Raw genomic sequence first — 12,419 nt, 5'->3', positions numbered from 1 at the left:
TGCAGGGACTCAATGTTATTCCGTGTTACAGGCAGAAGTGAAACGCAGAGGGGAAGCGGGTTGCTGAAGTAGCAAAGGTGGGACAAGGACCCCAGCATGCTCCTACTGGCACGCTCTAGCAATAGGTCTCAGTGCTGCTTAAGGGTGGGTGCATGAGACTAGCATGACCTTGGTCCGCCAGGCTGAAAGCAGCTGCCGGGGCACCGCCAGAGAACAGGGGCTAGTGGCTGGTCTTTCTGCAGATCAAGCTCTCTGGGCACCCTGAGCTGCAGGACACAGCCCTCACCTCCCTGCGACTGCTGGCAGAGAAGATGGTGCACTTGGCAAATCCCAACAGGCCCCAGCCTGCACTGGGAGGTCAGAGGGGCCTTTCCCAATGCTGGGTTCCCCCTTAGCTGCAGAAGGGGCAGCACATTCTGCAGTGAGTGGCTCTTCGGCTCAGGTGTTTCATGGGGGAGACACAGGGCCTGAGCCTTGCTTGGGACACTGCATCCTCCCAGCCCCCTGGAGCATGGCTCCTGGGGAAGGGCCCAGGCTGACTGTTCATCCCAAGGACTTTGCACGTGCTATTGGGCCTTTTAAACTTGGGCTTCACAGGATTTTGACCAGCACCCTCAGCTTTAGAACTTGCCTCTCCCCCTCAGAGGTGGACATGCATCTGACCAGCCTCTCCTGGAGGCAGAGAGCTGGGGCAGGGATGGATTTAACCCCCTCAGTAAGAGTGGGGAACCTTGAACAGGGGCGGGAGGTAGCTCTGGTGGGCTCCAGCCAGCAACAAGGGTTCAGACTAGCCCAGCGAGGGAGCTAGAGGGAACAAGGGAGGATGTCCTGGTGGGATCAGGTTGCTTTGGATGGGTTTGCAACTGGCCCCCGGAAAGAGCTCAGCCCTGGCAGAGATGGGGACACCCTGGCAGTGTCAGAGGCCGAAGATGGGGGTGTAGGCCAGTAGAGGAAGCAGTCACCACATGGAGATTCCCTCCCCCTGGCCCCTTGATCAGGGACCAAACCAGCTGGGGTCCCCAGTCAGGCTAGAGGCAGGGCATTTAAGTCTCTGCCCATGCTGCTGAGAGCAACTAGCAGAAAGGCGCTTTGGCACAGAGGACCCTGACTGGCTACACCCCAAGGAAGGGTTGGCAGGACTGAGTCCCTGCTTCTCCTGCTGCCTGCACTGTAACAGCTGCATTTAAGCCCTGCTCCACCACCTTGAGAGCAGCTGAAAATGAGCAACATAATGGTTCTTTAGCTCTGCGGTATTAGCCCCATTCACCCATGAAGTAGCTGCAAGGGGCAGAGGGGAAGAGTGCCGGCTGTGGGTGCATCCCTCCCCCATTCTGTTAGGATGCCTGCGTCAGGGAGGGTGGTGAAAGGGAGCTGGGATCTCCAGCTCAGCTGAGAGTCTTGTTCCTGCAATAAGGTAACTTCCTGTAGGGGACTCTCCACCTTCCATTTCCTCTCCCCCCATCCAGCTGGACTGGAATCAGCACTGGGACTAGCGGGCATCAGGCTGGACATCTGGGAACAGACCATTTGGTGCTTTTCTACTGATCAGGTGAGTCACTGGTGGCTGCTTCTCCCAGTGCTCTCCCCTCCGCTCCCCATAGGGTATTTGGCCTCCAGCTGCCCCAATTCCGAGGTGTCGTCTGACCGAACCCGAGAGCATCAAGACACAGCCGATTTACACTGCCAGTGGCTTGGACACGGGAGCCTTTTATTAGTAGCTGTGAGCTTTCTGGTGTCCTGCTTTGACTGGGAGCAACATACAGCACGGTGGGTGCTTTCCTGGTCCTGTACAGAGAGCCCCACCTGGGAGGGATGGGCGGGGGGGGTCCCTTCGTGGTTGCAGTGAGAACCTCCCCCAAACACTGACACAGAGTTTACAAGGAGTTAGCTAACTGCCCCCAGGAGAGAGAGGCCAGTTGAGGCCTGGCTGCCCTTCTCAGCTGGCAGGGTGAAGGGTCCAGACACCGCAGCAGGGGGATTCCCTCAACAGTCCAACCTTCCGAGGAGAACTCCCCAGGACAGCGCGGAGGGGCCTTTACCCCTTCAATGCTGCCTGAGCCGCTTGCTGGGCCAGCCAGTATTTGTAGCGCTTGGTCTTTGGCCTCATGAAGTTCACCACAGACATCGGCACCCTGACAGTGTCCAAGCCATTCACCTGCAACACACAAGCCCAGGACGGAGACATGGGTTAGGGCCCCAGACAATGAGCCGGCCACGTGCTTCCAGGTTAACTGAATGCAAAGGGCCAGATTCCCACGCTGGCGGAAAGTGGCTGGGTCCCAGATCCCTCCACAGCCGGTTGTTTCTGTTGGTCGCTGGCTAAGGGTTTCACCGGCAGGAAACACTCACTAGGCCTGAGGTCAGAGAGCACTCAGGGCAGGTCCAGACACAAGCTTACCAATGCCTCGGAGAGGGAAGACATTTAGAGTTGCTTCAAATCTAGCTGCACAAGCAACCTCACCTTTAAAACCCTTCATGGGCTTGCTACAGCTGACCTGACAAACTGTGCCCGACTCCCCCATCGCCCCACACCCAGTCTTCTGTTCCTGCACGGTTGATACCAGGGCCTTCACCTCTGCTGCTCCCCTCTGAAATCTCCTGTATCCCTCCAGTTCCATTTCAAATCTCAGCCTGCAACATCAGCTCCTTTCTCCCCTGTCTCTCTCTCCCTCTCAGCGTTGGGCCATTCTGTTCCCTATTCTTTCGGGGTTACATCATGTAGAGAAGATACTGGTACGTTACAGGCCCGTAGCTTGCCGAGCTGCAATAACCAACATGGAAATGTAGCACGTACGCACGCATGCATCAGGACTTCAATACAGCAAATTAAGCAGGAGGCGATGCAAATTGGTACAGCTATAAATGACACCAATTCGGCACTCGGCCTGCAAGTTTCAGAGCTGGCTCTCCTCCCCCAAGTGGGCAGGAAGGAAAAGAGGGGCTGCGTTTCTGTGGGTATCTAGTTTGTAAAGCACTCTGGAGTGGATCAGGTGGTGCAGATGTGGGATGCAGCAGTAACTTCGTACCTGAGGATCTCAAAGGAGGCCCAGTCAGCAACAAAGCCACCCAACCCCCCCCCCCAAGAGGCAACAAGTATGTTCCCTGTGTCACAGAGGGGGGAAACTGAGGCACAGAGCAGGGAAGTGACTTGCCCAAAGCCACCAGCGAGCGGGTGGCCAGAGCTGAGATCAGAATTTGTCCCAATTCCCATTTTCCTGGCTCTAGCCAGCAGCCCTTGTCATCTTCCAAACCCACCGTGAAGGGTGACAGGGAGGGTAGGGAACGAGGAAGTTGGAGCCGTTTGTAGCTAAGTGACCTTCAAACAAAAGCAGCTGCCCCCTTTCCAAAGAAACGTGCACTTACCGTCACTTCACACCAGTATTCACCCCATCTCGTGATGGGCTCATCGGGCAGCTTCACCGCATGCGGCGTCACAAAGACATTAAGCTGAAAGAATCAGCACCATGACTTAGCCCCAGGATGCTCATTCCAACCTAACGCCTGCAGCTGTCCCTCTATTCTCACCACAAACGGTGGCTGGTGGGTGTTCAATGCTTAAACTAGGTGGAACAAGGCGGTCTGCCCCTATAAGGGCAGCAGGGGTCAGAGGCCAGCTAGTCCTGCATGGCCCTTTTAAGAACAGGAGTTTGGAAGTGGCTCACCAACCCCAGCTGGGAACAGGGGGCCAGGGGCCAGACTGATGTGACTGCCTGCTGGGGAGCGTAAAGGAGCGCTCCTAGCGCAGGCAGGGAAGCCTGGAAACAGGAGGGCTGGACAGGGACGGTCTGCTGAGACAGATGCCCGAGTGTTGGTGAGCTGGGAGGCCTGGAGATGGCAGAGACCTGCAGGGAGTAGACAGGTTCCTGCAGATGCCCTCCAGCTTAACACTAGGACGGGCTTGGCCTTGTAAATCCTAACCCCAGCCAAGAGCCGTCTACTGAGAACGCGGAGGCCTTGGCCTCACCCTAGATTTCTGGTCTATCCTGATTAGCCCCTTATGATAAATTCACGAGCCTCCACTCGAGCCGCTCACTAAATCCCAACCTATAGTGAGCCAGCTTTGCTGTCTGGGATTAACACTCTCAGCACCCCAGGGGCAGAGCTAAATTAGCCACCTCCCCCACCCTCAGTCCGCACGCGAGTGCCAGTCATAGCCAGAGTACGAACATTTTTCAGGAAGTGGCGGGCAACGATCTCGTTGTTCAGCTCCCACTTCACGTTGTTCTTCATCCCCACCTCCAGACGGCAGCTCCTCAGGAACTGGACGGTCTAGGGAAGGGCAGGAGGATGACAGATGGAGAGCGTGAGTGCAAGGAATGGCCAGGTCTCAGTTGAATTTCTAGCAGACAAGTGTCTGCATCATGAAACCACTGCAGTAACAGAACCCAAGACTGCACAGCCCACGGAGAATGAACTCTTCCCCCCCCTCCCCCACTCATGCCTGCAGGAGGGTCCCAGAAAGTCCGGATTAAGTCACACTGGCAGGACAGAGGGAGGGAAGAGGGGGAGTTTACCCAGTTGTCACCCATGCTACAAACATTCATGAAATGAACAGCTCTTCATTGTCCGGTGTCATGAAGCCAGCACTGACTGAACTTGCTGTTTGTTTGAAGAGCTAGCCCAGGGTAAAGATGTTTCAGTGTCACTGATGCAGGACAGGTCTGGTAAACTCTCTTGCCAAGATCATGTTAAGAGCTGGGTACCACTGGTTGATTGAACCTTCATTATAACTCTGATTCAAAACTGGACTGAACCTCACTCTCCCTTTAGAAGGGCTAATAGTATCAGTCGTTTAGAGACCACAGTAGGTATGGAATGGCAGTTTAGCTAAAGACAAGCGCTTTGCCCTACAGGCTCACAGTCTATGTATTTGTCCTTGCTTTTTATTGGGGAAAAAAGCTATATGAACAAACATCCCCATTTAAAAAGACACCATGCCAGTGACATCACTAATCAGATCAGGTTCCTATTAACATGCCAGGAGTTTCAGTTTTGTTGGCCGGGATTCTCTCATATTTCACTGGAATCGCACCGCTATTTCACAAACATTCGTAGGTCTCCCCACCCCTGAAAATATCCCTTCTACTCACCTTTTCTCCACTCTGGGTTTGAAGTCTCTCCAGCTTCCCTTCATCACGCAGCTATGAGAAATAAGATTGGGGGGGAAAAGTGAGATGAACACACAGTTAACAATGTCTCGCAGTTCATCTCTGTACAGGCCAGGATTTGGGGTTAGGTTTGGAGCTCTCAATTCAAAATGCCTTAGTGTCAGCCATGTCCCCATTCTGGGTATTTTGGGATAGGATGTCTCCGGTGGGCTATAAGTGAGTCACAACTCGTTAATTCCCATTTCACGAGCCAGCAAATCCAACAATTGTCAAAAGTCCCAGTCCTCACGCCACTTTGCAACAAAGCTTTAATAGCAGGGGTCTTTTTTGGCTTTGTATGGTAGGTTTACTAGTGTATTCAGTGTTACATCACTGAAATTAGACAGCACTTGTCAAAGCAGGTGAAGAAGGGACTTTTGGCAATGCAGAATCCTTGATCATTATGTGAATTACTGTAATGCCTAGGAGCCCCGATCATGGACCAGCAGCCCATTGTACTAGGGGGATGTCTTTTTAAAAAGTTGAATTTGTTAAATGACCTGTTATTTGCAATTTATAATGGGTCTCCTGGTCATTAGCAAGATTATATTAACTGAAAGGCATTTTATACACCACTCATTTTATAGGAGATACTAGAAACAATTGATTTTAGCGCAATAGTCTTTACAGGATGTTCCCAAATACATCTTTAACATTGCTAGCAAGATTTCAGCAGTCTGTTTCTAACAAAACAATCAGGAATTCAAATCCCAGTAACGCGTGCGAGACACACACACACACACAATTTGCTAAAAAAGGTTAAATCTATCAACCTATTTGAAAACAAAACTACTCTCGATTTACAGTCTCCTGATTGCAAATCTCAAAAAAAAAATCACAAAGCCCCAAGTGAGCAGCAGTTTCATTCTGAGGTTGCACTACCTAGATGTTTTGCTGAAGACACTAAACTTTCAGGGCCTGGTATATTTCCCCCAACGAAATCACAGGTTAACTGTGCGAGCCAAATCCTAGCTTTTAGGAGATTGCATGCTGCTCCTGCTGAATCCAGTAAGAATCTCAAATTGCTCATGGCAGAATTCTGCACATTAGGACAGCAAAGAGCACGATGTGGGCTGGAAAGGCAATTCCCTCCTCCAACTCACCTTCATTTCCTCCTCAAACATTTTTTTGTTCTCCGGAGAGGCATAAACTGCAAGCCCCTCAAGGAGGAGCTTGTTACGAGCCAGAGATTTCTTCACTGAGACAACATCACCCCGGCTTCCCAAGTCTGTGAATGAGAGACATTGGGCACAATATGACATCACTGGCAAACCCAGCACACAGGTAATTAGAGAGCTTTTATATAGTTACACAGCACATTCCTCACAAGAAGGATGCCAGAGCACGTCAAACATAAGAAAAGGAAAATGGCATTTCAAAAAGAGTTTGGAAAACAGGGCCTAAAAAGCAGAAATGTTTTGACAGAGGCCTGAGAGATGATTGAGCGCTGTATGGGGACTATCAGCTGCTTCACTATACCACACTTCATATTCAGAATATATGAGAATGTGTGTGTGTATACACTCATAATTGGAGTTAGGGTATTATGGAAAGGAAAAGCTCTATCCAAAAATAACATTTAAAAATAAAACCAAAGGACACCAAGTTGAGTAGTTGCTCTTGTGTAGTGGTTAAAGCAGAGGACTCGGAGTCAGAACTCCTGGGTCTGGGCCTGAGCCTGAGATCTGAGGGCAGGCTTTAGCACCAGTGCAATAATAGTTACTTCCATAACTCCTTTATTCCTAAACTCCAAAACCACTCTGTGTCTTAACAGGTAACACCCCACATCCAGCGATCACTCCTGTTTTGTAGTGCAGTGATCTCCCCATTTGACTGCTAGGGGCATAGAGGCAGAGCTGGGAACAGAACCCAGGAGTCCTGATTCACTTCTCTGCTCTAACCATTAGCTAACACCGAGCTCGTAACAGATTGGTGCAAATCAGGAAAGAAATACAGACTCCTATGACAGATACCCAGCACCACTTCAGCTCTTCAGTGTGGAAAGCAAATGCCCCTACTGTGCTAGGTGGGGGCGGGGGCTGCACTGGGAACCTACTGTCCACAGACTGAGTGAGGATCAGCTCCAGCTCCCCCTTGGGCCGGGTCTTGGTGTCTTCCACCAGCCTGTAGATGCGGTGCCTCCTGGGGTACAGGCGAGGCGGGCGCCCTTCTTTGCTCAGCGGGACCTTCCACCAGCGCTCCACCACCACAGTGCCCTGCGCAGAGAAACTGATCAGCCCGGGGGGGGGGGGGGTGACCTCCCCCAAATACCACCCCCCCGCAGGTGGGGAAAAACCAGCCCCCGAGAGACCAGCCTGGGGCATGACCCCCCCCAGATCAGCCTCAGGGGTTGAACTCCCACCCCCCGAGAGAGAGAGAGAGAGAGAGAGACGGGCCCAGGGTGTGACCCCCCCCTTACAGCCCCCCAGATAACCCCCCCCAAGAGACCAGCCCGGGGGGTGACCCCCCGAGAGAGAGACGAGCCCCGGGTGGGACCCTCCCCCCAGCCCGGCCCCTCACCCGGCTGAGCGAGAGGCCCAGCCCCCGGCTCTGCGCCCCCAGCTGCTCCCCACCGAGCCCCCGCAGCAGGAGGCCGCAGCCCCGCCCCGCTCCCAGCCTCAGCATCCTCCGCCGGGGCCGCCTGCGACCGCCCGGGGGAAGGGCCCGCGCCGCGCCGCGCCGGCCCAGAGGAAGGACCCCGAGCCCGGGCTGCCCGCAGCGCGCCTGACGCGCCCCCTCGCCCGCAGCGCCTCGCTTCCGCCTTACGGGCCCACCCCTACCTGCCCCCCGGGATCCCCTCCCCCACTGAACCCTCCCCTACCTGCCCCCCGGGACCCCCTCCCCCACTGAACCCCCACCCCCCTGTACACCAGGAACCCCCCATCCCCTAACCCTCCCTGCACCCCTCAGGGATCCCTGTTTCCCTTCCCGTTGTACCCCCACCCCCTGTACACCTGGAACCCCCAACCTCTACTGTACCCCCACCTGCCTGCTCCCCCAGGGACCCCCATCCCCTAACCCCCCACTGTAACCCACCTCCCTGCTCCCCCAGGGACCCCTTAACCCCCACTGTACCCCCACCTCCCTGCACCCCTCAGGGAACCCCATCCTCCTAACCCCCCACTATTACCACACTCCCCTGCCTCCCACAGGGACCCCCATCCCTGTAATATCCCCATTCTACCCCTACTTTCCTGGCCTTGTCCCCCCATCCCCATCTTAGCCAGAGACTCCCTCCCCAAAATCCCTGCTCCCCTAAGGGAACCCCTCCCCTGCTGGTCCCCTCAAGAACCTCTTCCCCTCCCCATACTCCCCCCAACTCTCTCCCAGTGCCCTTCAAGGACCCCCCCAACTCATCCTCAGGGATCCCCACGCTTTCCCCCCTTTGGGACCCCACCCACTGTCCATGCTTTCTGCCCCCCAAAGCATCAGGGGGGTTCAAACCATTGGAAGGGTGCCCAATATTCTGGGATCCTAGGTCGGGGAGGGGTAATTCCCAGGAACCCTCATGGCCATGGTCACAGAAATTCCCATGTCCCCTGTCTGTGCCCCCTCCCTCCCAATTGCTGAACTGCGGCCACTTATTCTCAAGGGTCTCCATTTCCATGTTCAAAAGGGGGGGGTCACCCCAGTTGCTAGAGGCCCCCAGACAAATATATGAGTGTAATTGTATGATGGGGTTGCTTGTGGTGGTGGTGGGGGAGGCAGGGCTCAGCAGCCCTGGGGTTCACTTCTGGTTTATCTCTTATGTTTTTAGAGCTCATGCTTCAGGGTTTCAGATGGCCACGAGCAGGGGTCAGGAAGGGATTTGCTGCCCCCGTGTATTCTGCGGGTTGGTTGGGTTGTTTTAATCTCCTTCCTCTGAAGCATCAGGGATGGCCACAGCTGGAGATAGGCCATGCTCTGAGGGGGCACCAAGCATCTCATAGGTGCTTGACTGGCACTTCTTGCTCACACACTCAGGGCCTAACTGATCACCAGAGGTGGGGCCAGAAAGGAATTTGCCCCCCAGCTCAGATGGTGTCATAAATATAAAGGGAAGGGTAAACCCCTTTAAAATCCCTCCTGGCCAAAGGAAAACTCCTCTCACCTGTAAAGGGTTAAGAAGCTAAAGGTAACCTCGCTGGCACCTGACCAAAATGACCAATGAGGAGACAAGATACTTTCAGAAGCTGGGAGGAGGGAGAAAAACAAAGGGTCTCTGTCTGTCTATATGTTGCTTTTGTCAGGGATAGACCAGGAATGTAGTCTTAGAACTTTTACAAAAAGAAAAGGAGTACTTGTGGCACCTTAGAGACTAACCAATTTATCTGAGCATAAGCTTTCGTGAGCTACAGCTCACTTAATCTAGCTAGGTATGTGTTAGATTATGATTCCTTTAAATGGCTGAGAAAAGAATTGTGCTGAATAGAATAACTATTTCTGTCTTTTTTGTAACTTAAGGTTTTGCCTAGAGGGATTCTCTGTGTTTTGAATCTAATTACCCTGTAAGGTATCTACCATCCTGATTTTACAGAGGGGATTTCTTTACTTCTATTTACTCCTATTTCTATTAAAAGTCTTCTTGTAAGAAAACTGAATGCTTTTTCATTGTTCTCAGATCCAAAGGTTATCCAAACCTTGTCCAGGAAGTGGGGTGCAAGGTTTTGGGAAGTATTTGGCGGGAAAGACGTTTCCAAACAGCTCTTCCCCAGTAACCAGTATTTGTTTGGTTGTGGTAGCAGCCAATCCAAGGACAAAGGGTGGAATATTTTGTACCTTGGGGAAGTTTTGACCTAAGCTGGTAAAGATAAGCTTAGGAGGTTTTCATGCAGGTACATCTGTACCCTAGCGTTCAGAGTTGGGGAGGAACCTTGACATGGTGGCAGAGTGGGGGGATTAACCTGAAATCATTTTGAGATCCAGCTGAGATTTTTTGAACTAGAAATACAGATTTTAAAAAGGATTTTTTTTTTCCTTTGGAAAGGAAGTCCAGAAAGCAGCTGAAACTGAAAGCAGCTTGTTTTTTCTCTGCTTTGTGGCCAAGCAGAGACAAAAGGGGATTATCTTTGTGAATTGCAGGTTTTCTTTGCCTGGAGGCAGGGTACTTAACTCCTGCAGGGAAATTCACAGTCTTCCAACCCAGAGTTTTTTTTTCCCCTAAAAGTAAACGGGGGTGGGGGGTGTTCTACCCATTTGCCTGGAGATGAAAGTGGCAGGGGTTTGGGGTTTTTTTTTAGGATTTTGATTTTTTACAAGGAGCACAAGTTTGAAAAGGAATTTTTTTTCCTTTAGGCTGCTGGTAAGCAGGTTTCCAAATAGTTGGAGGTTTTTTGCTTTGATTTGGGCCCAGAGCAGAGACAAGGGAATAGTCTTTTTCTGTAGGCTGACAATCACTATCAGAGAATAGGTATTCTATTACAGCACAGCAAAATTTTACAGCCAAGTCTTGCTTGTTTATTTCTAAACCTCGGGGGTAAAGTTATTTAAAAACAGAGAGGTTAGAATGACAAAATCCACGGCTCGACAAAAGCTGGAATTAGCCAGATTTCAGGCTGAGGAAAAACAAAGGGAACATGAAAGACAGACAGAACTCATGCGGCTGAAGAAGGAGGAGAAGGAAAAAGAAAGGGAGGCAGCGAAAGAGGCAGAACAACACCAAGCGGCTGCTCACAGGAGAGCTATGGAGGCAAGGGCCAAAGAAATGGAGGCAAGGGCCAAAGAACTGGAGGAGAAGGAAAAAGAGAGGAAGCATGTGGAGGAGATGGAGAAGATAAAGGCTCAGCAGAATATACCAACAAACCCTAGCAATCCTTCTCCAGGTACCACTCCCCATCCCAGAAAGTTCCCCACCTACAAGGCAGGCGATGATACTGAGGCCTTCCTAGAAAACTTCAAAAGGGCCTGCCTTGGGTACAACATCTCTATTGACCAATACATGGTAGAGCTGAGGCCGCAGCTCAGTGGACCCTTAGCTGAAGTGGCAGCTGAAATGCCTAAAGAACACATGAACAAGTATGAACTGTTTAAATCCAAGGCGAGAGTCAGAATGGGGATAATACCCGAGCAGTCTTGTCGGAGGTTCAGAGCCCTAAGGTGGAAACCAGACGTGTCATTTATCCGACATGCCTACCACATTGTGAAACATTGGGATGCCTGGATATCAGGAGCAAGTGTTGAATCTCCAGTAATTTGCCCTTCCTAATGCAAATGGAACAATTCTTAGGGGGTGTTCCTGAGGAAATAGAAAGATACATCCTAGGTGGGAAGCCCAAAACTGTAATCGAGGCAGGAGAGATTGGAGCCAGATGGGTGGAGGTGGTCGAGAAGAAGAAAACTGGTTGTAGTTGGAGCGGAGACCAGAAGGGACCACCCCAGACCACACCCTATCACCGGGGGCCGCCCAAAGCCCCACATACCTCCCAAAGAACCCTCCAGACCCCTTATCGTCCCACCACCCCGTTCTCCAGCAACCCACCTCGCCCCAGTGACCCGTCAGCTGGACGATGTTTTAAATGTAATGAGCTGGGGCATGTAAAGGCCAACTGCCCCAAGAACCCCAACAGATTACAGTTCATTGCACCGGGATCACACCAGAGTTCCACAGGCCCAGATACCTCCCAGATACCCTTGGAGCGGAGGGAAACTGTGAGTGTGGGCGGGAAGAAGGTCACCGCGTGGAGGAACACTGGAGCACAAGTGTTAGCTATCCATGCTTCCTTAGAGGACCCCAATTTAATCAACCCAAAGATCCAAGTGACGATTCAACCCTTCAAGTCCAACTCATTCAATTTGCCTACAGCCAAGTTGCCTGTTCAGTACCAGGGCTGGTCAGGAACGTGGACTTTTGCAGTCTATGATGATTATCCCATCCCCATGCTGACTTGGCCAATCATGTGAAGCGGGCCAAGAGGGAGGGAATGGTCACCCGTAGCCAGGCTAAACAAGCCGTGAGGCCTAGCTCTATTCTGGAAACTTCTATCAGGACCCAGTCAGAGGTGATGGACCCGAACCCCAGGCCAATGTCTGCAACAGCAGTAGTGGATCCAGTCCCAGAGACTCAGACGGAACCAATCCCAGAACCGGAACCAGACGAACAACCAACACCAGACCCATTGCCAGCACTGAATCCAGTACTTGCAACCTCAACACCAGAGGGCCCCACCGAACCTGAACCGGCAGCAGCCAATAACCCTACACAAGAGGCTCAGCCGGAGCCTGAATCCCAACATAGTGCACCAGTGGAAAGCGGTTCACAGTCAACAGAAACAGCCCCATCCCCTACATCGCTCC

At 52.3% G+C, this 12,419-nt stretch overlaps 1 protein-coding gene across 1 annotated transcript; it reads right to left on the bottom strand.

The window, feature by feature from the left end:
- Positions 1-1,674: 1,674 nt before the first annotated feature.
- MRPL9 (mitochondrial ribosomal protein L9) lies at positions 1,675-7,812 on the bottom strand. Its single transcript, XM_073322715.2, has 7 exons — positions 7,668-7,812; positions 7,204-7,363; positions 6,251-6,375; positions 5,091-5,141; positions 4,168-4,269; positions 3,364-3,447; positions 1,675-2,155 (listed from the first exon to the last, which is right to left on the bottom strand). The coding sequence occupies exons 1-7, from the start codon at positions 7,770-7,772 to the stop codon at positions 2,036-2,038; spliced, it is 747 nt and encodes a 248-aa protein (XP_073178816.1). The 5' UTR covers positions 7,773-7,812; the 3' UTR covers positions 1,675-2,035.
- Positions 7,813-12,419: the final 4,607 nt, after the last annotated feature.

Source organism: Lepidochelys kempii, chromosome 24 (genome assembly GCF_965140285.1).
Source record: "Lepidochelys kempii isolate rLepKem1 chromosome 24, rLepKem1.hap1, whole genome shotgun sequence".
Taxonomy (NCBI): domain Eukaryota; kingdom Metazoa; phylum Chordata; order Testudines; family Cheloniidae; genus Lepidochelys; species Lepidochelys kempii.
The sequence above is the reverse complement of the archived record's forward strand: the minus strand, read 5'-3'. Positions and strand labels throughout refer to the sequence as shown.

Bases quoted from the DNA above. Each gene is read 5' to 3' on its own strand.
- MRPL9 (XM_073322715.2), bottom strand. From the start codon at position 7,772: ATGCTGAGGCTGGGAGCGGGGCGGGGCTGCGGCCTCCTGCTGCGGGGG. The intron at 7,364-7,667 runs GTGAGGGGCCGG...TTCTCTGCGCAG, and splicing joins TGGGCCTCTCGCTCAGCCGG to GGCACTGTGGTGGTGGAGCG. The intron at 6,376-7,203 runs GTAGGTTCCCAG...TCTCATTCACAG, and splicing joins CCTCACTCAGTCTGTGGACA to ACTTGGGAAGCCGGGGTGAT.